This window comes from Neomonachus schauinslandi, chromosome 4 (genome assembly GCF_002201575.2).
Source record: "Neomonachus schauinslandi chromosome 4, ASM220157v2, whole genome shotgun sequence".
NCBI classification, from domain to species: domain Eukaryota; kingdom Metazoa; phylum Chordata; class Mammalia; order Carnivora; family Phocidae; genus Neomonachus; species Neomonachus schauinslandi.
The window spans coordinates 8,587,742-8,614,263 of NC_058406.1; the positions used below are offsets into that span (position 1 = coordinate 8,587,742).

Here is a 26,522-nt window from a genome sequence, read left to right on the forward strand (position 1 = left end):
CCGCCGGCCCCGTCGCGAAGTTTCCAGGCTGCGAGCGCCGCCGGGCCGGCCGGACGTCCCCAGACCCCGGCCATGCGGCCGCTGCTGCTCCTGGCCCCGCTGGGCTGGCTGCTCCTGGCCGAAGCGAAGGGCGACGCCAAGCCGGAGGGTGAGGGCGCGGGCCGGGGCCCGGGGGGCGGAGGGTGGGGGGGCTGGTCTGGGGGCAGCTGGTCTGCACGGGAGGCCTGGGCTTCCGAGGGGATCCGGGTTCCGGTCACTTGGCCACTGACTCGCTGGCGACTTGGACGAATCACTTCCCCTGTTGGGGCTGCGGTTCCCGCGTGGGTGCAGCCGGGAGGGGAGGGGCACGGAGAGGGTCAAATCGTAATAGCTCCCATAATAGTAATAACAGCAGCTCCTGTTTATGGAGCACTTACTATGGGCCAGGCAGCAGTGAAGCATGATCTCAACCCTCCGAAGTGTGCTCTGCTTTTATCCCCCTTTGCCCGCTGGGCAAACTAAGGCTCCAGAATCGATTCACTTGCCCAGGATTGCACAGCGGGTGGGCCTTGGAACCAGGAGTGACACACAGGTGTGTCTGGTTCCCTGGGAGCCACTGGGCATCCCCAGCCATGGGGGTGGGGAGTGGCATGGGGGCCCCCACGGCAGAGCCATGTACACTTTTGTCGGGGGCCTCTGTGGTCTGCGCTGCCCCTGCTGAGTGGTGGGTCCTACTCGCTCCAGGTAGCACAGCAGGAAGCTGGCTCAGACAGGTGCGCTGACTGCCTAGGATTGTCCAGTCCTGGAACAACAGGTTGTTTGGTTCAGGATCTGCTGGACTCTGCATCTTATCATGTTCCTTCTCCAACCTCAAGGCAGATTGGATTTCAGAGTGTGCCCCACCATTCTGAGTGGGTGCTCCTGTCCTCCCCACCCCTCCCTCGGCCACCTCCAGGGTTGCCTGCTGAGCCTCTGAGAGGAGCTGGAGGGGGCAGGTTGGTAGTGTAGCAGACCCTCACCCGGGGAGAGGGTGGGAACTGCCATTTCTGAGTACTTCCTTTGTGCCAGGTTGTGCCCAAGGCCACACATCTCCCAGTGGTAAAGCCCGTGGTGACTGATTTCTGTGAAGCTTGGTGTTCTAGCCTGCAAACTGGGGGCCGTGGTACCGGACGGAGTCCTAGTGCTCTTGCCAGGATTCCATGGGATGAGGCCCACTGGTGAGGGTTCAGCTCAATGCCTGGCCTATATAGGCTTTTTCTTTCTTGGACCCAGGACTGCCTGCTTTCCTGGAGTATCCCCGCAGGGTAGTGAAACAAGTAAAAAAAAATCCAGTGAGGCAGGTGCTGAGCACAGGGCTGGGCTGGTGGTGTGTTCAAAAGGCCTGTGGCCTGGGTCTACTCACTGGTCGGGAGCCACGAGCCCTGTAATAGCCTTTGTTTCCTGGGCCTCTCTTTGCCCTGCTTCTGCTGATATGGGCTCTGTACACCCCCAGACCATTCCAGGAGAGAAAACTCCCGCTGCTCACAGCAAAGCCCCCAGAGATGAGTCAGAGGGACCAAATCAGTGACAGGGCTTCAGGTGCCCTGACCCCAGCAGCAGGTGATGGGAGGGGACAGAGTAGACAGAAGGTAGCCCCCACTAAGGGTGCAGGATCCAGTGTGTCGACGATCCAGGTAGAGCACCTGGCAGATAGTAAGTAGATAGTAGATTGATGGACAAGAAGTATCGGGTGGCCAGACATGGAGCTAATATCAAGCCACACTCAAGTTGAGGCCCTTCGCTTCCCTTACTCCATTCAGACCCTTTTGATAAGTAAGGAATCATTAGCCCCATTTTGCAGATAGCAAGACTGAGGCCCAAAAGGTTAAATACCTGTTCTCCAGTTGCTGTAGGTGGTTGGAGGTGGAGTCGTTGACTGGAACTCAGACCCACTTCTCGTGACCCCTGTCTTGGGGGGGAGGGTGCTGTTGCCTGGAGATCCTGTCTGGAGGAGCCTGCTCAACTTCCGCAGACCCAGCTGATGGGGGGACCCTCAGCCTGCTGGCTAGGACACTGTGGGAGGGTGGTTTGTCCTGCAGGCCCACTGACTGGTGTCAGGAGGGGGAGACACTCCAGCAGCCGACAGAGAGGCCTCCTGGCAGCTTGCCCACCCCTGTACCCGAGTGCACATGGATTTGGCACATGGAGAGAAAGATGGAGTTTTCACTTTAGGGAGCTCCCAATTTTAGGGGAGGACACAGAGCTCCTCTCCCCAGTAGATGCCCAATATTATGGGGGAGATACAACCCTTCTTTCCCAGAATGCCATGTGGTTGAGAAAGGGGACATTGCCTTATGCTGGGGGGGGGTCCCCAGACCAATGTGGGGGACAGAAAAAGGCTGTCAACAAAGCAACATCCAAACAAGCAAATTTTCATAGAGTTCGGAGCAGGAGAGTCCAGATGCCCCCTGGTCCTTTCTCCCTTTTGTAGAGGCTTCTAGCTGATCACTGTCCTCTGCCTGGGCTCCCGCCTGTCCCTGCGGGCCTTGGTTTGGCCATGGAGAGGGAAGGACCAGCTGGAGCCCGGTGGCTGCCCTTCTGAGACTCCAGGAGGCCAATAGGGCACGGGCGGGGGTTGTGGGTTGTGCTGTTCCACGCAGGGAATGGAAAGGTCCCAGGAGTCAGGCAGGCCCAGCTGGATGTGCGCATGTGTGTGTGTGTGTGTGTGTGTGTGTGTGTGTGTTGGTGGGGGAGTGTCTGCGGACCCCTCAGGGGACTGAAACCCAGGAGAGTCACACTTGGCTCCTGGGCGCTGGGAATCGACATCTGCCATTCTGCCACACCCTGTTTATGGCTTCCGTTCAAGCCTGGGGCTCGGTGAGCCCGGAGGATGGGGGAGGAGCTTCATTCATTCCCACTCCCCAGAGAGCAGACTGGGGGGCTTCCTGATGGTGTCCACAGCCTTGTGTGGGCTGGCCCTGCTTGGGGAGGGGGTGGCGGGCATCAGCTGCAGCACAGCGCCCCAGGCCTGAGTTCTCAGCCTCATCTTCAGACCCCAGAGAGGTGTCTTCCTACCCCCCCCAAACCCCTCGGGCTCAGCCTCTCCCCATCATTCTTGCTCTTGGGAAGGAAGACAGCTTTTCTGTCTCCGGGACCCCTAGGGCAGCAGCTGGCCTTCTCTCTGGGGAGGTTCCCTAAGACAAGAACCCGTGTGGCCCCTACGGCCAGAACCTGCGCTAAGCACTTCACAGACTAGCACATTCAGTCCTCACGAAAGTCTCTGGAGGAAGGTACTAGGGTTACTAGGACCCCATTTTACAGATGAGGAGACAGGCCCAGAGAGGCTAAGTTACTCACCCAGCAGTCTGTCTGCCATTCCGCCCTGCTCCCTCCCTCTCACCTCTGCTGATCCTGGAGCACAGCTTGTCTTTCTGGGGAAGCAGGCCAGGAGCCCTTAGGTGTCAGGCCTCACGTGGACCCTGGCTTTAGCCTCAGGCGGGTCTGCCGGACCAGCCAGAAAGCAGGGGGGCCGGGCCGGGCCCTGGTGCTCGGAACCGAATCCTCCACGGTGTCGCCGTGTGGCATGCCCTGCACACGCTCTGGCTGCCCGCCGTGGGACTGGAGCTGAGTGTCCGGCCACGGTTGGGGATGCCTGATCGAGGGCAGCTGGACATGCTGGATTCGGTCCGCAGCATTCCAGAATGTTGGACGGGGAAACGATGAGGTTGAGAACACGGGCATTTGGAATTCCAGCTCACTCGCTTGTCACTTCAAGCTTCTGTGACCTTAGGCAGGGTATTTAGCCTCTCTGTGCCTCAGCTTCCTCACCTGCACAAGGGGGGATAGAAATATCACTGGCCACATGGGATGTTGATCGTTAAGTTTGATAGCAAACATGACACACTTCATGTAGTAGGTGGCATCTGGTAAGGGTCAGCCAATGACAGTGCACACCAGACATCCTGAGTCACACTCAGTCCCAGCCACGGGGAGGGGGAGGGAGGAAAGGAGATGAAGATGTGAGCCTGGCCCAGCAAAGGGAGAAGGGGCAGGTTTGTACTGGTGAATCACCCGCTGGGCACCCCGCTGGCGCACCAGATAAGGGGAGGGGATGAGAGGGCTTCATGGAGGATCAAGGCCTCTTTAGGAGGAGGAGTGAGTTGTGCAGGCAGGACAAGGGAATGGGGCAAAGTCTGGGTTCAGTGAGACAGCTTTCATGGGGGTGGTCAGTGTTGAGAGGTAATGCCAGGGTCCCTTGGGGGAGGGGCCTGCCTGGAGTTCTCTTGCTGTGAACCACCCCCAGGCCCCTCATTGGAGCCCAGAGTCAGGACCCGGGGACGGGCTGGATCAGAGGTTCCGAATGTGGCTGGCCTCAGAAATTACCCGGGAGATGTAGGAAAAATCCAGACTTCTGGGTCCATCTCGAACCTCTGGTCCTGGGGCCCAGGAGTCTGGAGTTCACAGTGTCCCTTGTGATGCTGATATGCAGGCAGGTTTGGGACCTCTGGACTGGGTGATCTTTTCGAGTCCTCGGCCAGGGAAGCAGGCACTAGATTTGTGAAGGCCCTGGTGGAGCGCCTGGCAGCACCAAGGAAAATAGAGAAGAGGCAGGCTGAGTTGCTGGGGAGGGTCCAGCATGGCCTGGGGCCCTCTCCTCCACCTCAGCGAGGGTTTCTTCAGACAGGTGGAGACACAGAGAGCTGGTCACTGTCCCAGGCCGGGGCATTGCATGCACAGGTTAAGAGAAGGGATTCTGGGTCCAGGCTTCTGTGTCCACCTCCTGGTGCTACCACTTCCTGGCTCCCTTGGGCAAGTTACCATTTCCGAGCCTTGGTTTCTAACTGTGGAGTGGGGCGTTAGGGCCAGTAAAGGGCTTAGAACCAAGTACGGTTTGTCGAAGGTGTTCAGTAAAGGTTAGCCATCTTGTACCGTGATTTGGTAGAGGGAACTCAGAAAAGGAGCCTCAAGATGCCCACCCCATCCCCTTTGCCCTCCCCCTGCATCCTGACTTCAGGAGCCCTGATCCAGCACCTTACACAGACACACATGCTGGCTTTTTCCATCCATGAAACGTGACACTTTTCCTGTCCCCAGCAGCCCCTGCCAAGGACAGGAGGGCCTCAGAGCTGGCGAATCGCCTCTCCTCACTTGAGGGGGGAGACTTAACCATCCTGGCAAGAATTGGGGCAGCCTTTCCTCAAGTGTGAGCAGAACCCCGCTTTCCTGGTCCCCAGGGTCAGGTGGTGAGGCCTCCCCTCTCCACACCTGCCTAGTGAATCCACCCCAGGTCTTTGGGCCCACTTCCAGTGGATTCCTGCCAAAACCTGCTGGGCTGTCCCCTGCTCTAGAGCCTGAAGCCTGCCTAGCTCTGCCCAGCAGGACCCCTTTGTTCTTTCAGCCCGGGCCCCTCTTGCTTTCACAGAGTGGGGGTGTAAGGGAAGGCCTTACTTGCCTGTGTTGGGTGGGTCTCTTCACCCAGAAAAGCATTATGTCCTGGACCCCAGTGAAAACAGTCATGAGCGCTGCAAATGGGTGTGTGTGTGGGGGGGTGGGGCCCTGCCTCTAAGGAAGAGAGAGGTCAGGAGAAATCTGAGAAGGCTTCATAGAGGTGGTGGCAGGAAAGGGGTGTCACTGTCACTGGCCCTGGGACCTGGAGGAAGATTAGGGAAAGGGTAGAGAGGGGGAGCTGGGGCAGAAGGGGAAGAGCCCAGTAAGGTGAGCCGCCTGGCTAGGGGAGGGCCCTCTCAGTGGAGGGAATGAGTATGTCACTGGGCCAATCAGGGAGGGCCTTGAATGCCAGGGCAAGGTGTTCAAGATCAGTTCTTGAAGTAGGTACAGTGGTCTCAGTTACCCACGGGCAACCACGGTCCAGAAGCAGATGATCCTCCTTCTGAGGACATGTCAGTACTAGCCTACGTCACAATGCTACATCTTCATCTTATTTCCTCTTGTCCTGTAGTGTGTGTGGGGTTTTTTTGTTTTTTTGAGAGAGAGTGCTCGCACAAGCTGGGGGGAGAAGAGGAGGGGGCAGAGGGAGAGGGAGAAGCAGACTCCCCACTGAGCAGGGAGCCAAATGCCGGGCTTGATCCCAGGATCCTGAGATTATGACCTGAGCGAAGGCAGACACTTAATGGACTGAGCCACCCAGGTGCCCCTTGTCATATAGGGTTTTTACATCTCACACCATCACAAGAAGGGGAAGTTCAGTGCAGTAAGGTATTTTGAGAGGCCCCATTGATACAATGTTTGTTCCAGTATATTGTTATTATTGTCCTATTTTATATGGCTAATCTCTTATTGTGCCTGATTTATAATTAAACTGCATCATAGGTGTGTACCTATAGGAAAAAAATATATATATATAGGGTCTGGTACTCTGTGGTTTCAGGCATCCACTGGGGGTCTTGGAATGCATCTCCCATGGATAAACGGGGGACTATGGGGCTCGAACTCATAACCCTAAGACCACGAGTCGTGTGCTCTACTGATGACCGAGCCAGCCAGACACCCCTACTGTACTATTATTGTCCCTATTTTACAAAGGGGAAACTGGAGCCCAGAAAAGTCACGGACTTGTCCAAGGTCACAGAACTGGTAAGAAGCAAAGCTAGGATTCTGACCAGGCAGGCCAGCTACAGAGCCTTTACTTCTCAGATAACACAGCTTCAAATTGTGATCTGGAAGGGACTGTCCCAGGGCTCCCAGAGATGCTGTCTGGGGAGTTGTTTCCAGCAGGTTCTATTGCAGAGGTGAAGCCACACTACAGAGTCTGAGAGAGGTCTCTTGTTAAAAAGGTAGTACAGCTGCTCTGGTCAAAGCTAAGGATTTATTTCTTTTCTTTCTTCTGTCTCTTTTTTCTTTTTTTCAAGATTTTATTTATTTATTTGAGAGGGAGAGCACGAGCAGTGGGAATGGCAGGCAGAGGGAGAGGGAGAAGCAGGGAACCTGACATGGGGCTCGATCCCAGGACCCTGGGATCATGACGTGAGCCAGAGGCAGACCCTAACTGACTGAGCCCCCCAGGTGCCCCAAAAGCTAAGGATTTCAAGTCGGTTTCCACTTAGGATCCACTCATAGGTTCTCCCATGGTGGCCGAGTGAGGCTCAGCAAGAAAGACCATTGGGATAGATGAGCAGTGTGTGCCCTGGGCGCAGGTACGGAGAGCGGTGGCCATCCCTGGGCCCCTGTCCAGCATTGGCCAGAGAGGTCCTCCTGGTGTTCGGCATTCAGGGCGAATCCTTGCCTCCGCCCCTGTGCAAGGCCAGAGCCCCCTAAATCCAGAGAGACCCAGCCCCACAGTGCAACGTGCAGACAGCTCTGCTCTGGACACCTCCTGTCATGCCAGTCCGTTCGCAGGTGGATGGGACCCTGGAGGAGAATCGGGAGACCTGGGTTCTGACCTTTGGCACGTCCTTCCTGCCTGGGCCTTGGGCCCTTGTCTATAATGGGTGGACACGAGGACACATCTTGCTGGGATTTGACACATCTGGGAACAATGACCTGCTCCTGCCTGTCGCCCCTCCTCCTCCAGTGCAGTTCACCACGCCCTTCTCTGTCCACAGACAACCTGTTAGTCCTCACGGTGGCCACGAGGGAGACTGAGGGTTTCCGGCGCTTCAAGCGTTCGGGCCAGTTCTTCAACTACAAGATCCAGGTAAGGGGCTCCCCGGGGAGGAGGGGGGCAGGACAGCCAAGGGGTGGCGGGAGAGTCCAGGAGCTGGGTTTTTGCCCTTCCCAAACTGATGAGGGCCACAGGGAAAGCTTCTGGAAGCCCAAAAGATGAGGATGAGTTAGGAAAAGCCAGAGGGGGAGAACGTAATCAAAGTCTGGGAGGTGCTGGAGATGGGAGAGTGGGGGAAGTGAGACAGGAGGATTATGTGGCCGTGCTCATGCTAGGGGGTGTGTGTGTGGCTGATTTAGAAGGCAGGGCCTGGGAACCAGCATTTGCATCCGTCCCCCCAGGTGATTTTGGGATGGCCATAGTCTAGAGATCGCATGTGTGTAAACACCGCTCTAAAGAAACCCAGGCCAATGCCCAGTCTGCTTGGTGTCCTCTGTGTGCGGTGTGTGGGGCTTAGCCCTGCAGGGAGACATTCCTCCATTTACCTGAGTGTGCCGAGTGCCTCCTCCTGTCAGGCACAGTGGTAGGTGCTGGGAATAAAATGGTGGACAAGGCAGACCATGGCACTGCCTACACAGCTTACAGTCTAGTGGCATTAAGCCAGAAAGAAAATGGATTAGTTCACATGAATGCGGGTTGAAGCAGAGGGTTGCTTCAGGCATAGTTGGATCTAGGGGTTCAAGCTCCATGATAAGGGCTTCGTCTTTCCATCTCTAGGTCCCGTTGGTCTTCATTTGCAGACATGCTCTCTCTGCATGGTGGCAAGATGACCACCAGCCACAGACCCACATGCCCCAGCTTCTCAACCTCAGCAGAACTAGACAGCCTTTCCTTAGTTTGAACAGAAGAGTCCCAGGGAAGACTCTGATAGGCCGTGCTTAGGTCACGTGCTCAAACCCATAGTTCCGGGAAGGATGGAACACACTGATTGGTCGGGTATGGTCACATGACCTGACCCCCCTCCCCCAGGCCAATCAGCTTCACATACTTTGTAGAACGGTTTCACCATAGGTGCTGGACAGACAGAGGCAGAGATGGGCACTGTCCAGGTGGGGGTGGAATTTTGGCTGGCGAGATAGTTCTTTGTCAAAAGCCCACGTTAAGGGGCCTTTCTCTGCAGGCACTGGGCCTGGGAGAGGACTGGAGTGGGGAGAAGGGATCGTCGGCTGGTGGAGGGCTGAAGGTCCGGCTGCTGAAGAAAGCTCTGGAGAAGCACGCGGACAAGGAGAACCTGGTCATTCTCTTCACAGACAGGTAGGTAGCTGGGGGCCTCCTGGGCAGGGCCCCTCAGCAGAGAGATGGAATATTCTAGAATGAGGCCCTTGCAGAATAAGGGGGAGGAGGGGGGATCACTCCAGCTAAGGTTGTCTATAGTTTTTTGGGGGAGGGTCTGTGAGCCCAGAAAAGACCGTTCCCATTGGTGGTGAGGAGGTGGGCAAGGGGGCCTACCCAGGTCGGGTGAGCCATGCTTCGAGCATGAGGAGGGCACCGGGGTGGGGACCATCTGTCTGCCCAGGGTGGTGTGGAAACACTGCAGGCCAGGCCGGAGACAACAGGGCAGATCCGTTTCCCAGGGGTGGTACGGGAGGAGGTGCCCTCATGAGCCCCTGCTCACCTCTGCCCTGCTCCCGATTCCCCCGGGTCCGGCCACAGCTACGACGTGGTATTTGCATCGGGGCCTCGAGAGCTGCTGAAGAAGTTCCGACAGGCCAGGAGTCAGGTGGTCTTCTCGGCCGAGGAGCTCATCTACCCGGATCGCAGGCTGGAGACCAAGTATCCGGCCGTGTCTGACGGCAAGAGGTTCCTGGGCTCTGGAGGTGAGGAGCCTGGGTGCAGAGAGCATGGCGGGGCTGGGTGGGCTCCAGAGGGGTCCATCCGCTGCCATCAGGATGTCCCCCCTGCATTCGGCCTCATCTCGTGAACAGCCACCCATCTGCACAGGGGAAAACCAGAGTCACCCCTGAATGTCCTCCCTCGGCCCCCCCACCCCTCAGTCCGTGAGCCGGTCACGCCGCTCCCACTTTGAAAGACCTCTCGACTCCACCCTTGAGTCCACCCTGACTGCCACTGCCTCACTTGGCTCCTGGCCGTTTGTAGTAGTCTCCTGCCTGCTCTGCCAACCTCTACCCTCACCCCTGCTAGGCCATTCTCCATCCAGCATCCAGGCACAAATCCACACACATCACTCAATGGCTTCTTATTGCATGGAGACTAAAATCTGTATTTTATTCCGGATTCCTCTATCCAGCCACAGAAGAGGGTCCGCCCCCCAGCAGCCACGTTTCCCCATTGGCCTAGAGAGTTAGCACCCTCTAGATGGCCTGGTCCTGGCCCAGGGCTGGCAGTGTTCTCCCTTTCCCTGGCTGGCCCCTTCTCCCCTTTCTCTTCTCTCCTTACCCATCTGCACTGTGGCCAAGGTGCCATGTGGGCTTTTTCCTCTGAGCCCCCATGCACTGAGTGACCGTGGCCCAGCCTCTGCCCTTCTCTGGGCCAAGTTTCCCAGATAACTATAGAAAGGGGGCTCCTGGCCTCTGCCCCACCAGCTATGCTCTCCAGGGACTCCTGGTCTGATCCATTTGTTCACCACCTTTGTGGCGCTCACCACCTGAGCTGGGGCAGGTTAGTGGGCACCGTGATCTTTCTCTGTGAGCTCAGTGGGAACTTGTCACCAAGTGGCATTAGCTAGCAAGGCACTTTCAGCTTACAGACACTACCTCCGCTCAATCCAGGAGGACTTCTAAGAGAAGGTGAAGGAGAGGGAGGTGAATGAAAGTGGATGCTGGGACGAGGCTCCTGACTTGGAGGCCGGAAGCTAAGTGTCTGTCTTTGTGTGCCACCACCAACCTGCAGGCTTCATCGGTTATGCCCCCAACCTCAACAAACTTGTGGCCAAGTGGGAAGGCCAGGACAGTGACAGCGACCAGCTCTTTTATACCAAGATCTTCTTGGACCCAGAGAAGAGGGTAAGGGCCAGCGGGGGGCGGGGGCTGGGGCATCTTAATGCTGGATCTTGATGCTGCAGTGGGAGCAGCGCCCCTGAGGCCTGACCCCCTGGGTCAGGCATTGACACCCCCACGCATCCATTCACCGATTCACCGAGGTATTCAGCAGCTACTTATTGGACGCCTGTGTGTGAGATGCTGTCAGGTGCAGGGTTGGGATGTGGCAGTGAACGAGACAGTTGGGGTCTCCACCCTCATGGACCCTCAGGTCGGGGAGACAGGAGTTTATGACCTCACGTCTGTAGTGATGGTGTCGAAAGGAGCCGACAGGCTGAGTTGCCCCTGCCCCACCCTGCCTGGGAGGCTCCTGGGGGATTGACGAGGTCTTGGCCGGACTTAAGCCCCAACCTCCGAGCCTATCTTCAGGAGAGGTCATCGAGGGGACTGAAGATGGCAGGTCTGGACCCATGTTGCCCCAAACCAGCCAGTGTCCTCTGGGCAGGCAGGAAACTCAGGGAGTCCTTGGAGGGTCAGGATTCCTGGATTCTGCCCTGCTTATCTCCCCAACCCCTATCCATGCTGTGCTGTGTGACCTAGGGTGAGTCACTTCTCCTTTCTGGGCCTCGGTTTTTGTCATCCACGAAATAATGAAACGAAGCGGTTGGACTTGTGCAGTCGAAATGTGAACTTGATCTCTAAACTCAGTCCTTCCTCCTCCTTCCCCTTTGCCTCCAGTGACATCACTTGCAGAAGCTCATGGTCCCAAACATAAAAGTGGAGCTGCTCTCTATGGGATGAGGGCCAGGCCTAGGGTTCCACTTGTCTTCCTTGGCCTGGCTTAGGGCTCCATGAGACACAGTTGAATCTTGAAGAGGCAACATTGCGCATGAACAGGGAACCTCAGGGCCAGGCTCCTGGGGTTCAAATGCCAGCTTAGGCAGTTATTAGCTGTGTGACCTTAGCCGAGTTAACCAACCTCACTGTGCCTTATTTTTTAAATCTGTAAAATGTATTGCTGGTGGGACTTTCACATAAGGATGTTGTGTGGATTAAATTAATTAATGTATTTGTAGTACTTCGTGATTGACAGTAAAGGAAAAATAAGCATTTGTTGTCATCGTGGTGGTTGTGCTTGAACCAGCTGTTTCCCTTAGATGCCTTCCAATTCTGAAAGTCCCTGGACCAGCAGATCCTAGGGCTACCAGCTGCCCCAGTGTGACAGGGCAGAGTGGGTGTGGGGCGAGGAGATGGCAGAAGTGGGAGGACAGGCTCCCCACACGGAGCGTGATGGGGCCCCATCCCCTGCCAGGGCCTGTCCCTGCTACATCCTGGTGTCCCCTTTCCTGCAGGAGCGGATCAACATCACCCTGGACCACCGCTGCCGTATCTTCCAGAACTTGGATGGAGCTCTGGGTGAGCAGCCCCCACGGGCTCTCTGGCCACTGTGCTGGGAGGTGGCCTGGCCACATCCGAGGTCCCCAGCGGCCACCTGGATGTCCTGGGGCAGAGCTGTGTTTCTCTGGGGGTGGAGAAAGGAGGGCCAAGAGGTCAGTCTAAGAGCCTGCGGGACACCAGGGCAGGAGGCAGCCGCTCAGCCTGGGAGCAGCTGGGCGATGCACACCACGGGTACCTGTCCCCTGCAGCCCTGGTTCTTACAGGTGAGCCTGCTCCCCTCCTTCCCTGCCCTCCCACCTCCCAGGTGAAGGCTTCCTGGGCTCGCATGGGGACTGAGCTGACAGGAGGGCAATGGATGGCTTGGGAAGCAGAGAGGCTGCCTGGTCCTTAAAACGAGAAACACCCTGGGGCTGGCCCCAAATTCATGGCTGGTGATGACATTCCTTTGTCTTCCTGGGTGACCTCGGACAAGTTTTCCTTACACACACACACACACACACACACACCCCTCTTAGACACACACACACACACACACTCACACCCCCCTCTTAGACCTCATTTTCCCGTCTTTGGAAAGGAGTAGTTAGACCCAATAGCTGATTGGTGATTTTATGGGGTAAATGGAATCTTATTGTTTGAGAATCTAATGAACACTGTGACTCCTTTCTTGGGAAGGTGCAGAAGCATCCACACCCTTTTGTCTGTGGCTTCTGGGAGTGCATGGACCTACATTAAGAAGCATGGTCCAGAACACTTTTGGGGAAGCCAGGAACTTGCGTGGAGGGCCCCCCTTGCATGACCACCCACACAGAAGGCCTCCCTCCCCAGTGTCTTCCAGGCCTCTGATGAAAGGCCCCTCTGCATTTATAACTGTTGGACAGGCAGTTTCCTCCTGCTGTCTAATGGGGTCAGAGCAAGAGGGTTAGGGTCCTGCGGGAGGAACTCTCTCCACCAGGACAGGATCTGTCCCCCACCGTGCCCAGGACTTCCCCTTGGGCTGGCGTATTCTCAGTACTCTCTGCATGCCTGTCAGAGCGGCTACCGCCAGGCTCTGTCCCAAGGCTTCTCTGAGCTGGAGCTGGAGCTGGGGCTGGGGCTGGGATGTTTCAGGTCTTTGCTTTGTCCCCTTCCCTGCTTCTGGCTCCAAGAAGTTATCACAGTAAATACTAGGGGTTGCTGTGGATTCCGTGTGCTGGGCATGGTGCTAAGTGCTTGCCCAACATGGACTCCTCCCACTCTTACCCCCATTTCACAGACGAGGAAACTCGAGGCTCAAAGAGGTGGTGTTAGTAGCCTGGAACATGCCCTGGGTGGGAGCTAGGATTTGAGCTTGTCCTCTGGGCCTGATGCTGGATGTGTCTGTGCTTTCTGACCCCCAGATGAGGTCGTGCTCAAGTTTGAGATGGGCCACGTGAGAGCGAGGAACCTTGCCTACGACACCCTCCCGGTCCTGATTCATGGCAATGGGCCTACCAAGGTAGGGAGAGGCCCCAGCCCACGGGGAAAGAGCGAGAGAGGGGCCAGACGCCTGAGTCTGCTCTCACCATGACCCCACAGCTTCTCCTTGGGGTCAGGGCCCCCTGCCTCATTGCCCCCCCGTTGCCACCTTGCTGCCTCTGTCCTCGCGTCTGAGTTCAGCGTGGTGCCTTGTCTCCTTGCTGTGGTGGTCAGTGATGTTCATCCCTGCTCAGCCACCGGACACAGAGGAGGTCACTGTCCCCATCAGGGCCTCAGCTGGGCCACCTGAGTCATCTGTACCCCGCCATCCCAGGGCAGACTTGTTTCTTTGAGCAACAAACATTTACTGAGTGTTTGCACTGGGATATAAGGCAGAGTCAGTCTTGAGAGGGACAGACTGGTTCCTGTGCTCCCGGGGCTCAGAAGGAGCTGGGGTGTAGGCCAGACCTCATGGGCCCTGGGGAACCAGCCCTGGCTCACAGCACACTGCTTCAAGTGTGGTCCTTGACCCCCTCCGTGCCCCCCCCCCGCACCCCACCCTGTACCGTGTCGGAGTCATGTGGCCAGGAGAGAACAGGGCGAGTGTGAAAGCAGATTTCCTCACCCCGCTCCAGAGCTGCTCAGTGGGACTATCTGGGGTGGGGAGCTGGGCAGCAAGCTGCATTTTACAAGTTCCTGGCAGATCCAGAGGTGAAGGTACGGCAGAATGCCAAGCCCTCCCTCTGCCCTCAGAGCAGCTTTGGTGATCTCCAGGGGGACAGAACATTCTCTCCAAAACCTGCCCCAAATAAAGTCACATTCCTGCCTCGTTAGAGGGCTGGGGTGTGGGTACCCCAGGGGCCGATGGAGATGTGACTCAGTGGTTACAGATGGGTGGGCCTGGCCCGGACCCCACATCTCAGACCCCACGTCTCAGACCGCATGTTTCCCTACAGCTGCAGCTGAACTACCTGGGCAACTACATCCCGCGCTTCTGGACCTTCGAGACGGGCTGCGCTGTGTGTGACGAGGGCCTGCGTAGCCTCCAGGGCATTGGGGTACGGCTGCCGGGTGTGAGGGGCTCGGTCTCCTTGGATGGGGAGGAAGAGACTATTGTCTTTGGTGGGAGGTAAAGGGATCACCTTCCTGTCTGGGGTTCCATCTTCCTCTTCACCCAGGCACCTCTTCCTGGAAGCCTTCTCAGATTACACATTGCTCCAGCTCACACCCCACCTCCAGCCATGCCAAAGTTCTGGTTCCTTCAGCCTGAGTCCTCTCCTATAGCCCCCTCTCTTCTCACGGACCTTACTCCTCATTTATAGCTCACTTCAAACACATGCCAGCCAGGCTCTCTGACAGCAGGCCATCAGCCGGTCCTGGCTCCAAGTCTAGGCTCACTCTGCCCAGCTGGGACCTCCTCCTCCTGCTTCCTTCTGCTTCCGCGCCAGTCCCTGCTTCTGCCTGCCTGCACAGGCTGCTTGGAGCTGCCTGGCCCAGGCCCCTTTCCTGCTAAGTCTGCACACCTCTGCCTCCGGCTCTGGGTCCCTCAGGCCACCCTAGGGGCTCAGCAGTGGCCCAGTGGCTGGACATTGCCAGCCCCTCACGCTGCCCCCCTCCCGATGCAGGATGAAGCTCTGCCCACAGTCCTGGTCGGCGTGTTCATCGAACAGCCCACGCCGTTCCTATCGCTGTTCTTCCAGCGGCTTCTTCGTCTCCGCTACCCCCGGAAGCAGATGCGGCTTTTCATTCACAACCACGTGAGTAGCAGGTCCTTGGTGGGGTCGCCGCGTGGCTGGGGTAAAGGCGGACCGGCTGGGTACAGGTGTGACCTTGGGTACATTCCTCAACCTTTCTGTGCTTCAGTTTTCTCCTCTCCTAAATCGGGAGAGAAGAGTGCCGACCACGGGGATTTGCTACAAGGGTTCAACAAGTGGGCACGTGGGATGCAGGGGCGCCTGCCATGGGGGAGGCACATGATAGGCGCTCCTAGCTGTCCCTGCCTCATTCAGGCCCTCCTGATTTGATTCGGTGACAAATGGGTTTTCATGCCCTGCATACCTTCTGGGGAATCGGGGAGAGCCCTGAGGCCTGCTGCTTTGCGGGGAGCAGGCCCAGGCTCAGGATTCCCAGCTCCCTCCCTCTCCTCTCCTTCTTAGCTGGATAAAGTCTCAGCTCTGCTTTTGCTTATCCCAGTTTCCATAACTGGGATGCCAGGTAGACTCTCCAGTCCTACCTGTTGTCCAGGCTTTCTCTGTTGTCTTCCTTCACGTCCTCTTAACTGCCCCATCTAGTGTCACCCCTTTCTGAGACGTCGCAGCCCCGACAGTCTGCACCCCATGCCCGGGGCCCCACGCCTGGCTCTGCCTGGGCCACAGACATTCGTTCAGCTGTGCCACATGGAAACAGGAGAAGGGTGTGGGCCTGGCCCTTGGGAGGCTCCTAGCTTCCCTGGAGACATGAAATAGCACAACCATGAATTCCGAGTCTGTGACTGGGTGTGGAAGAAGAGAGCTGTCACAGGCCTTCTTTGGGGTCCTTCTGTGTGCTCTGTCTGTCTTGTCGGCTCCTGACAGTGACCCCACGAGGGAGGCACAATCGCCTTCCCATTTTACAAGGGAGGACACCAGAGCTGAGACAGGGGAAGTGGCTGGTCCAAGGTCACGCAGCTGACTGTAGCAGAGCGGGGCTTCGCTCTAAATCCTGGGTTTGGTTCTAGAGTTCCCACTCTTTCCACTTCCCCAGGCAAGGGGCCCGGGTATGGACTGTTGTTTTTCCAAGTGTGGCCCAAGGATCACCTGGAGCGTTTTGCAACGAAGCAGATCCCTGGGCCACACTCCAGACCAGAATAAATGACTCTGGATATGGGACCTGTGGGGTCGGGGGTGCTGTCCTAGTGACAGAGGCTCTTAAGAGGCCGGTGGGCCTGGCCTGGTCCAGGGAGGATGCTCAAGGATGGCTGGGGAAGGGCACTCCAGGCAGGAGGCCTGGCATGGGCAAAGGTCTGGAGGTAGGAGAGCCAATGGCCAACAGTGTGCAGGGAACGAAGGGGAGTGGCCTGCAGTCGCAGAGGGTGCTCCAGTCCTGGGGGGTGGAAGCCTGTGTCCCCATCCTCACCCTCCCGTCCCCCACCCCTAGGAGCAACACCATAAGGCTCAGGTGGAGCAGTTCCTGGCAGAGCACGGCGGCGAGTACCAGTCCGTGAAACTGGTGGGCCCCGAGGTTCGGGTGGCCAATGCTGACGCCAGGAACATGGGCGCGTGAGTTGGGGGCCGGTGCACCATGGTGCACCACCACGGTGGTGGGCGTGGCAGGGGCGGGGGCTGGTCCCAGGGTGTCAGGAGCATCAAGCCAGATGCTATGTGTGTTCTCCAGCAAGTTCCTGCCCCTTTCTGGGCCTCCGTGTCCCCATCTGTCAAATGGGGAAATGCTCTCTGCCCTGCCCACCTGGGGGCTCCTGGGTGGGGCTGAGCAGTGTCATTTGGGTGCAGGAAGGAAATCAGAGAAAGAGGAAGAACTGGAGGGCCAGAAGTAGATAAATGCTGACAGAGACTATCTCTGATTTTTCCCTTATTATTCAAACAAACAAACAAGTCATCTGTGTTGACCGTGGAAGAATTAGTCCAGATCCAAGGCTGGTGAACTTTTCTGTAAAGGACTAGGTAGTAAATCTGTGTGCATCGGCCCTGTGGTGTAGCATGATGGACGTAACTGTGCTCCAACAGAATTTTATTTATGGACCCTGAAACTTAAATTTCATATGGTTTTTATGTCACTTTAAGAAAAATTTTCCCCCCAACCGTTTAAAACTGCAGACAGTCTTTAGCTCATGAGCTGTGCAATACCAGGCAGGGGGTGGATTTGGACCGTGGACTCCAAAGTTTGCTGAGCCCTGGGCCAGATAAACAAAAAGAGCATACATTTGTAAGGCTTTCAGGCCAGGTCACCAAACTGCGCTTCGGAAGGGCAGAGCCAGTTTACCCCCTAGCCCCGGGCGGTGTAGGAACCTGTCAGGGGGCCGTACTCTCCCCAGTACAGGGGTTTGCAGGGCACCTGACACCAGCTGCTGAGTGAGCTCTGGGTGTTCACCTTGAGAGCCTAGTATAGTAGCCCACGGTCTGGGTCCCAACCTGCACCGGGGCTGGCCTGGCCCCTCTAAACACCCTTGGCTGGTTCCCTGTGGTCATGGATGGGGACAGGCCTGGAGGGCACAGCTGCAGGGCGCTCCGGGACCCTGGGTGAGGAGAGGATGGCGCCAGAGCCCCAGCCCCGCTGACCCCAGGTCCCCAACCTGCAGGGAACTGTGCCGGCAGGACCGTAGCTGTACCTACTACTTCAGCGTGGACGCCGACGTGGCCCTGATTGAGCCGAAAACCCTGCGCCTACTGATCGAGCAGAACAAGTGAGGCTTGTGGGTGGGCGGCAGCAGTCGGCCGGCAGGCCTTCCGAGCCCCGGCTCCCACTCCGGGCCCACCCTGCCATGCCTTCCTCGCCCGCCTTCACCTCGGCCTCCCCTCCTACCCTGTGCCTGCCCCAGCCTGGCAACCTCATCTTGGTCCAGGATGTTCCCTCCTCCCTGCTACCAGCCGCGCTGGCCCTCCCACCCTCTGCCCCTGGCTGCCCCGTTGGGAGGGGGCGGGGACCCTAGCTGGGTCAGCCCCCCGCTCCAGGCCCTGCCCCAGGGGGTGCTTGCAGGTTGAAAGGCCCTCATCCTCTCCTTCCCCACACCCAGTTAGATCTGTCCCAGACTCCCCGTGGGCCGAGGGACTCCCACTGAGGTGCTCCCTTCCTCAGGAACGTCATCGCCCCCTTGATGACCCGCCATGGGAGGCTGTGGTCGAACTTCTGGGGCGCGCTGAGTGCAGATGGCTACTACGCCCGCTCCGAGGACTATGTGGACATTGTGCAGGGCCGGCGTGTGTGAGTACCTGCGGGATGGGAACCCCCGCCTCTGTCTTCCCCCCAGTAGTCCTGTCCTTGAAGCCCTCGAATTCCTGCTGGACCCAAAGCGAGGAACACTGCAGTCAAACACATGGAAGGACTTCCTGACAATTATCCTGCGCCCGTGTGCCCAAATCAGCACTGTTGTGCCCTCCCAGCCTGTGACTTCCCCTCCCCCGGGGCCTCGGCCCGCAGCCTGTGACCAGCCTGCGGCCCCCTCCATCCTCTTCTCTCACCCTTAGGGGCGTCTGGAACGTGCCCTACATCTCAAACGTCTACCTGATCAAGGGCAGTGCCCTGCGGGCCGAGCTGCAGCAGACAGACCTTTTCCACCACAGCAAGCTGGACCCCGACATGGCCTTCTGTGCCAATATCCGGCAGCAGGTCGGCCTGGGCTGGGCAGTCAGAGGAGGCCCTATTGATGGAGAAGGTGGTCTCTATCTGCCACCTTACGCCCTGGAGCTTCTGAGATGCCAGGGCCTGGTGGGGGGCACTTGGGGCACCAGGCGTGATGGCCGGTCCTTGGGGTCCATGGGGATCATGTTAGTGGACCCAGTTTCTGCACCCCTCTATTTGATGTACATTTCCAATAGAGCCAAAACCCCCAAACTTTCCACCTAAATATACTCCAAGTAACATGCCCGAGAGACACCCTTACCATGCCCCTGCACCCCACCCAATATGTTTTTGTGGTTATTTTTTTAAAAGTGACAGCATGATGACGTTTTCCCCATGCCCAAAACTTCAGGACCAGACACCATCCTTTGCTTTTACACATTTGTTCTTTCATTGCCATTCGGTCCTCCAGGAAGCCCTCCTTGATTGTATCCCATGTCAGGCCTGGGCTGGGTGCTGGGGAGATGCGATGGGGTGACCCGCACTTGGTTCCCTGATCTCCAACTTAATGGGCAGAGGAGGCTGCAGCCGTGCCTCTCCTGGGCCGTGCATGGGACTGTGGGGGTGGGGGTGGGGGTGGGGGTCTCTTCCATCCGGCCTGTTCTCCCTAGGATGTGTTCATGTTCCTGACCAACCGGCACACCTTTGGCCGCCTGCTCTCCCTGGACAGCTACCAGACCAGCCACCTCCACAATGACCTCTGGGAGGTGTTCAGCAACCCCGAGGTGAGGCCCTGGCTGTATGGGCAGGGGAGGGAGAAGGGACTCCAGTGAACCTGTGGGTTCAGCCTGAGAAGGGGTGGGGCCCCGTAGGTGACCGGCATTCCTCCACCCCAGGGACCCAGTTGGGCAGGGGAGGGCTCTTGAGAGGCAGCGCCATCTAGTGGAGGAGGAGGGACCAGGAGTCAGGCCTCCGTTGGTGGACCATCAGGTGAGCCTCTCAGTCTTTGGGGCCTCAGTTCTCTTAGCTCTAAAATGGGTATACTATCCCAGCCTCACTCACTTCTGAGGGTGTCGTGGAGGTCAGAGGAGGAGAAAGTGCTGAAATGTTCCTAGACGTTGTGAGCTTGTGGCTGACGTGGGTCCACACACACACCTGCACCCACATGCACGTACACACGCAGACACCAGCCCCTGCAGGCGCACATTCACCCACATTGCACGGGGGAGGAACTGGGGGAGGAACCCCCTCTTGGAGCGTCCTGTGGAGTTGGGCAAGGGGTGAGCCCAGCTGGCCCAGGCCAGGCCTGAGGACCCCACCTGCATGCCCCCCCCCCACCCCCTAGGACTGGAAGGAGAAGTACATCCACGAGAACTACACCAAGGCCTTGGCAGGGAAGCTGGTAGAGATGGTAAGGACTGGGCACCTCTGGGAACAAAGGTGCTGGATTTACACCCTGCACCTGCTGTCGGGGATGAAGGACAGAGGGAGGAAACTAGCTGCCCCAGGGGAGGCGGGAAGGCACCTTTCTGGGCCCCGGCAGGCTTGGGCAAAGGAGTAGGTGGTAGGATGGCCCCTCCTCCTTTTGTCACTTCCCAGCTGGAGTCTGCAGGGGCCTTGGGACCTTGGGTTTCTCCTCGGCCCAGGCCCAGGTGAGAAAGAGGAAGAACATCCCCGAATGTGGTCTCAGCTGGGGACCAGGGGCCAGTAGCGAGAAACTGTGCACATTCCTGTCCTGGCCTTGCACCGGGAGCCCTTGGCTGAGAAGGGCCAGCACTGAGCTCTGCTTCCTTCCCCCTTTAGCGACTCGCAGACCAGGGCCTGGGGAAGGGCCTGGGCTGCATGAGGGGCCTTGCCCGTGGCGGCTGCCGCAGAGGGCTATGGGGGCGGGGGGAGGTGCTGCGGGGCCCCTCTGAACCCCTGTGACTGAGTCCCCGCCCTCCCCAGCCTTGCCCAGACGTCTACTGGTTCCCCATCTTCACGGAGGCGGCCTGTGAAGAACTGGTGGAGGAGATGGAGCACTATGGCCAGTGGTCTCTGGGAGATAACAAGGTGGGCACAGTGCCTGGACTGGGGATGCGGGGAGGCTGCCCCTCCGCCCACGCCTGCCCTCCGGGCTCTTGCCCTGGCAAGCCAGCCAGCCTCTCTGGGACTCTTCAGTTGGGTGCTCTGGCACTTAGGAGTGGGGGAAATTGAGAAATGGGATGGAGTGTGGGTCCCCAAGCTGCCGGGACCACGAGATGACTGGGAGCCTCCTTAATCTTGAACTGCTAGATTTCCAGTTCTTGGTTTGTTATTAGAATGATTTAGCTTCCTTTACGAGATTAGGTGTGTCATGGGGGAGGAACGAGCAAGTGTGGGATGAGACAGAATTAGGAACATCAGTGCCATGTTCACCAGACAGCAGAAGCAGGGGGCATGTCGGGCTGAGAGGCTATGCGTTCCCTGGAGGAGGAATCCTATACCTGCATTCATCTTGGAAAGTTCAGGGAACATTTTCTTTTTTTTTAAGAGGGGAAGGGGATGCAGAGGGAGAGAGAGAATCTTAAATAGGCTCCACTCCATGCTCAGCGTGGAGCCTGATGCACGGTTCGATCCCACAACCCTGAGATCATGACCTGAGCCGAAATCAAGTCAGACACTCAACCGACTGAGCAACCCAGGCGCCCCAAGTTCAGGGAGCACTTTTAAAGGCACATGAGCCCACGGGCCTGTGTGCCTCAGAGCCTGACTAACGTTTGACCTGGCAGCTGGACCTAATCCACGGGCTTTGGTGGCTGAGATAATCTCCAGAAGCCAGTAACTGGGATAGTCCAGGCTTTTGGGGTCTGGCTGGCCCTCGTCCTCCAGGGCCCAGGTCAGCGCTGGGACTCTAGGCCTGACCTAACCCATGGCCCTCTGCACTGGTTTTCTCTGCAGTGTCACAAATTCCCACAAAGCTTCACAACTTCAAACCACACCCACGTATCCTCTGCATGTTTCTGTGGGTCGGGAGTCCTCGTGTGGTTTAGCCGTATCCTCTGCTCAGGGTCTCACGAGGCTGCAGTCGAGATGTCAGCCAGGACTGGGGTCTCCTCTGAGGCTCGGGGCCCTACTCTGAGCTTCTGGGGCAGAACTGACGTCCCTGCTTCCTCCAGCTGGCAGGAGAGTCTTTCTCTTCAAGATCCTCGTTTAAGTGCCCACCTGGGACAGCCTCCCTTGTGATGAACCCAAAGTCAACGAACTAGTCACCTTACTTCTCTCTGCAGAGGCCCCTCACTTGGCCCACTACCCTGACCTTTTCCCATCACGTTCACTGGCCAGGGGGTGGGGGTCAGACAGTCCACACCCCAGGCGGCCGTCTTCGAACTCCGCTTACCACGCTCCCCTCGGTCATGGTCATTTCCAGGACAGCCGCATCCAGGGTGGCTACGAAAACGTGCCGACCATCGACATCCACATGAACCAGATCAGCTTTGAGCGGGAGTGGCACAAGTTCCTGATGGAGTACATCGCCCCCATGACGGAGAAGCTCTACCCCGGCTACTATACCAGGGTGGGCGCGCCTGGGAGGCCACCGGGGTGGGGACAGGGCTGGAGTGGCTCGGGAGGGGAGAGGGGGAAAGGGAAGAGGGCAGCCCCAGCTTGCAGGTGAGGCCTGGACGTTTGGTCTCCAGGTGGGTGTGCAGTCTCCTCCCATGGTTGGGGGAGTGGGGGGGCTCTGGAAGGAGTCCAAGATAGGGGCAGCCCACCTTGCCTCTGGCCTCTGACCGCACCCCTTTGACTCCTTCCTCCATGTCCTTAAATCCCTCCTCGGTAATGCCTTTGCAGGCCCCCCAAACGAGCCAGTGCACCCATCCCTCTCTCAGCTCTCCACTGAGAACCTGTTGACGGCCCCCTTTGGCTTTTGCCCTCCTTCCCTCCCTCACTGCCTCGTGCACAAGCTTTTCTCCAGACCCCTGCTTCCACTGCCTGGGCCCTGCCCTCAAGCAATTGGCAGCCTGCCTAGTTGCCATGAAGGGTTGTAAGGATTTGGTTCACTCCTTCTGCCCTGCTTCCCTCCCCTCCTCTTCTCCCTCTCTCCCTCTCCCTTTCCTTCCCTTCCTTCTGTCCTTTCCTCCCTCCGCACATTTTTACCGAGAACCTCCCCTAGGCTGGGCTCTGGGGAGCACCACGTGAAACCCTGCCCTCCGAGAGCCAACATTCCCTGAGACCGGATGAGGGGCCCCTTCTGTGCACCCCGGCCTCTCCCGCTCTTCAGCAGCCCTGGTTCTCTTTCTCGCTCCCTTGACACAGGCCCAATTCGACCTGGCCTTTGTTGTCCGCTACAAGCCGGACGAGCAGCCCTCGCTCATGCCGCACCATGATGCCTCCACCTTCACCATCAACATCGCCCTGAACCGGGTTGGCGTGGATTACGAGGTGAGCAGCTTATAGGGTGGTTGAGGAGGCGGCGGGGCCCAAGGGGCCCGGTGCCGGAGAACCAGAGAGAAAGGGAAGGCCTCCGTGCTTGCGGAGCAGGGGCACAGGAGGTCAGAGGTCAGACTGCGTGGACCTGGGGCCTGCCTGCCGACTCTCGCCAGCTCTGTGGCCTCGGACATGTTTCTTAGGCTCTCAGTTTCCTCGTATCTTAGATGGGAAAATGTAGGGCGCCCTTTGTAGAAATGCTATGAGAATTCCATGAGCTCATCCAGGTGAGTGCTTACGTGGACGCCCAGTAAGCACTCAAGGCCTGAGAGCTGTTTGTGATGATGAATTTAGGGCTTCCGTCATTCTTGGAAGTAAGGGCTGCTTTCGGGATGGCGGGACGGGGTCAGTCCAGGTGTGGGGCTCAGGCTTGTGGCTGGACGGGAGAGCTGGGGAAACCAAGAGGATGGGGGGTGGAGAGGGGACAGTTCTGGGGGCCTCAAGGCCCCACGGAAGGCCTCTGGGTGTGATCACCTGGGGGGGCCATTCATTCATTCCTTTACTCATGCTACTATTTCTTTTTTTTTTTTTTGAAGATTTTATTTATTTATTTTGACAGAGAGAGATACAGCGAGAGAGGGAACACAAGCAGGGGGAGTGGGAGAGGGAGAAGCAGGCTTTCTGAGGAGCAGGGAGCCTGATGCAGGGCTCGATCCCAGGACCCTGGGATCACAACCTGAGCCGAAGGCAGACGCTTAATGACTGAGCCACCCAGGCGCCCCTTAAACTATTTCTAAGTGTTTCGGGGACTCAGTCCTGGCCTGGCCACAGTAAAAGACACCCATACAAACACCTCTCATTTTTTTGGAGAGTTTACCATGTACCAGGGGTTCTCCTAGGGGACAATCCCCCCCCCGCCAGCCCCTGGGGACATCGGCAATATCTGAAGATATTTTTGGTTGTCACAACCGTGGTGGTGCTGCTGAGAGCTAGCGAGTAGAGGCTGGGCGCCCAGGATAGCCCCCCACCAAAGGAGAATTCCCTGGCCCCTGGCAATGATGGCTGAAAAACAGTACACATGTACTTAGTACCATCGAACCGCACCCTTCAAAGTGTTTACGATGGTAAAGTTTATGTCACGTGTCTTTTTGGCCCAATTAAAAAAAAGAATTTTCTGGCCACAAATGTCCACAGTGCTGAGGTTGAGAAAGCTGTCCGTAAGCTCTTACTCATCTCACTGAATTCTCATGACCCTGTGAGGTTAATGCCCATTTCCCAGAACGGAAAACTGAGGCCTGGGTTGGTGACGAAGTTGGTAAAGCACGTAGCCGGCATTTGCCCAGGGCTGCCTGACTCCCAGGCCGGGCGTCCCAGGTGGGCTGTGCCGAGGGCCGCGGGGCACCCTCCCCCGCCCCAGGGGGCGCTTAGAAGAATCCCGGAGGTGGTGGGGGAAGGGATCTGCTTCCCCTTGGAGAACTGATACTTCCCATCTTCCAGGGCGGGGGCTGTCGGTTCCTGCGCTATAACTGTTCCATCCGAGCCCCACGGAAGGGCTGGACCCTCATGCACCCTGGGCGACTGACGCACTACCATGAGGGGCTCCCCACCACCAGGGGCACCCGCTACATCGCCGTGTCCTTCGTCGATCCCTAATCGGCCAGGCCAGGCCACCTCGGACCTCTTCCTCTTTGCCAACAACCACTGCCCAGCAGCACTCTGGGGCCTCGGGGTCCCAGCCTCCAGGCTCTTGGAGCCCCCATCGGAGAGACTCGGCCACGAGCCAGAGGCAGAGCCCACCTCCTCGGCTGGGGCTTTCATGGTGCTCTGGACCCTGCCCAGGGAGACACTGTTCCTGTTCATTGCTTTGTAGCAACTTGTCCTTTTCCCACCCGGCTTCCTGAAAAAACCCAGGCCTCTTCCTCTGCTTCTTCCGTGGGGGTGGGGATGGGGGGGGGTCCTTGAGCAGAACAGGTGCTTAGCCAGCTGCCCAGAGAGGCTCTAGGGGCAACAGGGCACCCCCGGAGCTCCTCCCAGGCAGAACCGCAGCCCCAGGACTTCTGCTTCGGGCCTCGGGGCAAACACAGAGACCTGGATAAGATTCAGCGCTCTCCCTGCCCCTGGGGACTGCTGAAGCCCCTTCCTCCATGGCTCCTGTCATGGGAGCAGAACCTTGAGCCCTGGAGAGAATGACTCGGAAAATCTCCTGGGAGACGGGAAAGGTATCAATGCCACAGCTTTGTCCTCGGCGTGTGGGGAAGGAGTGAGACGCCCACACACTGCAGTGCGTCACCCTGTCCTGGATGCCTCCAGAGAGAGGGACAGATGGTCAGAAACAGGAGAGTTTCTATTAAAGGTCATTCAAACCACAGAGTGGGAGATGCTTGGGTGGGCGAGTGTGTACAGGGAGAGTGTCTGCAGGGAGACGTTTAAGAGCCCAGGGCTGCCCAGAAGGGCTGTGTCAGCAGACGTGGTGACGTGTGTTTCCCAAACGCAGTCGTGTGTGATCCCTGTGTCGTCTGTGGATTCCGGAAAGCCTTACCCATGAGCCAGGCACAGGCCGCTGGGGCACACTTCATCCTCTCTCAAGATTTGCATCAAGTGTTCCCTCCTCCCTGAAGCCTTTGCTGAGCACCCTTCCCGCAAACAGGAATATTGGAGAACATAGAGCCCTGGTGGCCCCCAGCATGCCCTCGGCACACTCTGTGTCTAGCACTGATAACACTTGGGGGTGTTTGTTAATCATGAGGGCCAACGTCTATCCATCCCTTGCTGTGGGCTGGGCATTGTGCATGTCCAGCACCCAGCCCTCTGGGCTAGGGGCTGTCATTTCTTTTTTTAAAAGATTCTACTTATTTATTTGAAAGAGAGAGAACACGTACAAGCAGGAAGGAGAGGGAGAAGCAGGCTCCCTGCTGAGCAGAGAGCCCAACGCAGGGCTCAATCCCAGGACCCCGGGATCATGACCTGAGCAGAAGGCAGACGCTTAACCCACCCAGGCGCCCCTGTCATTTCCTTTTTATAGATGAGGAACTGTAGGCTTGGGGAAGCCCAGGAAGGTCACAGGAGTAAGTGGTAAGGGAGAGGGCTCTTCGCTAGACATCTGGTCCCTTCCCCTCCAGGCAGCCCTACAGTCAGCAGTGGGGCCAGAAATCCGAACTGCAACTTCAGTCCACGGTGACCCAGTGTGGTTAAGTGCCTCAGTGGCCGGAAGAACCAGTAAGAGTAGCGGGAAGCGTCTGGGTCTTCTGTGACGTTATGCTTAGTGAGGGTGATTTCCTTCCCCAGGAGATATTTGGCAACGTCTGAAGTCATTTTTGGTTGTGACACCTGGGAAAGGGGTGAGGGGTGCTGCTGTCACCCATTTGTAGAGGCCAGGATGGCCTTAAATACCCTGCAGGGCACAGGACGGCCCCTCCCCCAAGGAATTAAGCTGCCCCAAATGCCGGCAGTGCTGAGACAGAAGCCTGGTTACCAGATGCCATTTATGCAGGGTCCTGGAGGTGGGGGAG

At 57.7% G+C, this 26,522-nt stretch overlaps 1 protein-coding gene across 1 annotated transcript; it reads left to right on the forward strand.

Annotated features, from left to right (window-relative positions):
- Positions 1–25,375, forward strand: PLOD1 (procollagen-lysine,2-oxoglutarate 5-dioxygenase 1). The gene is made up of 19 exons (XM_021683447.1): positions 1–148; positions 7,521–7,612; positions 8,700–8,833; positions 9,233–9,396; positions 10,430–10,542; positions 11,871–11,934; positions 13,296–13,393; positions 14,310–14,411; positions 14,979–15,110; positions 16,489–16,610; positions 17,648–17,752; positions 18,145–18,270; positions 18,534–18,675; positions 19,299–19,412; positions 19,973–20,038; positions 20,575–20,679; positions 22,016–22,162; positions 22,903–23,028; positions 24,511–25,375. The coding sequence occupies exons 1-19, from the start codon at positions 73–75 to the stop codon at positions 24,664–24,666; spliced, it is 2,184 nt and encodes a 727-aa protein (XP_021539122.1). The 5' UTR covers positions 1–72; the 3' UTR covers positions 24,667–25,375.
- Positions 25,376–26,522: the final 1,147 nt, after the last annotated feature.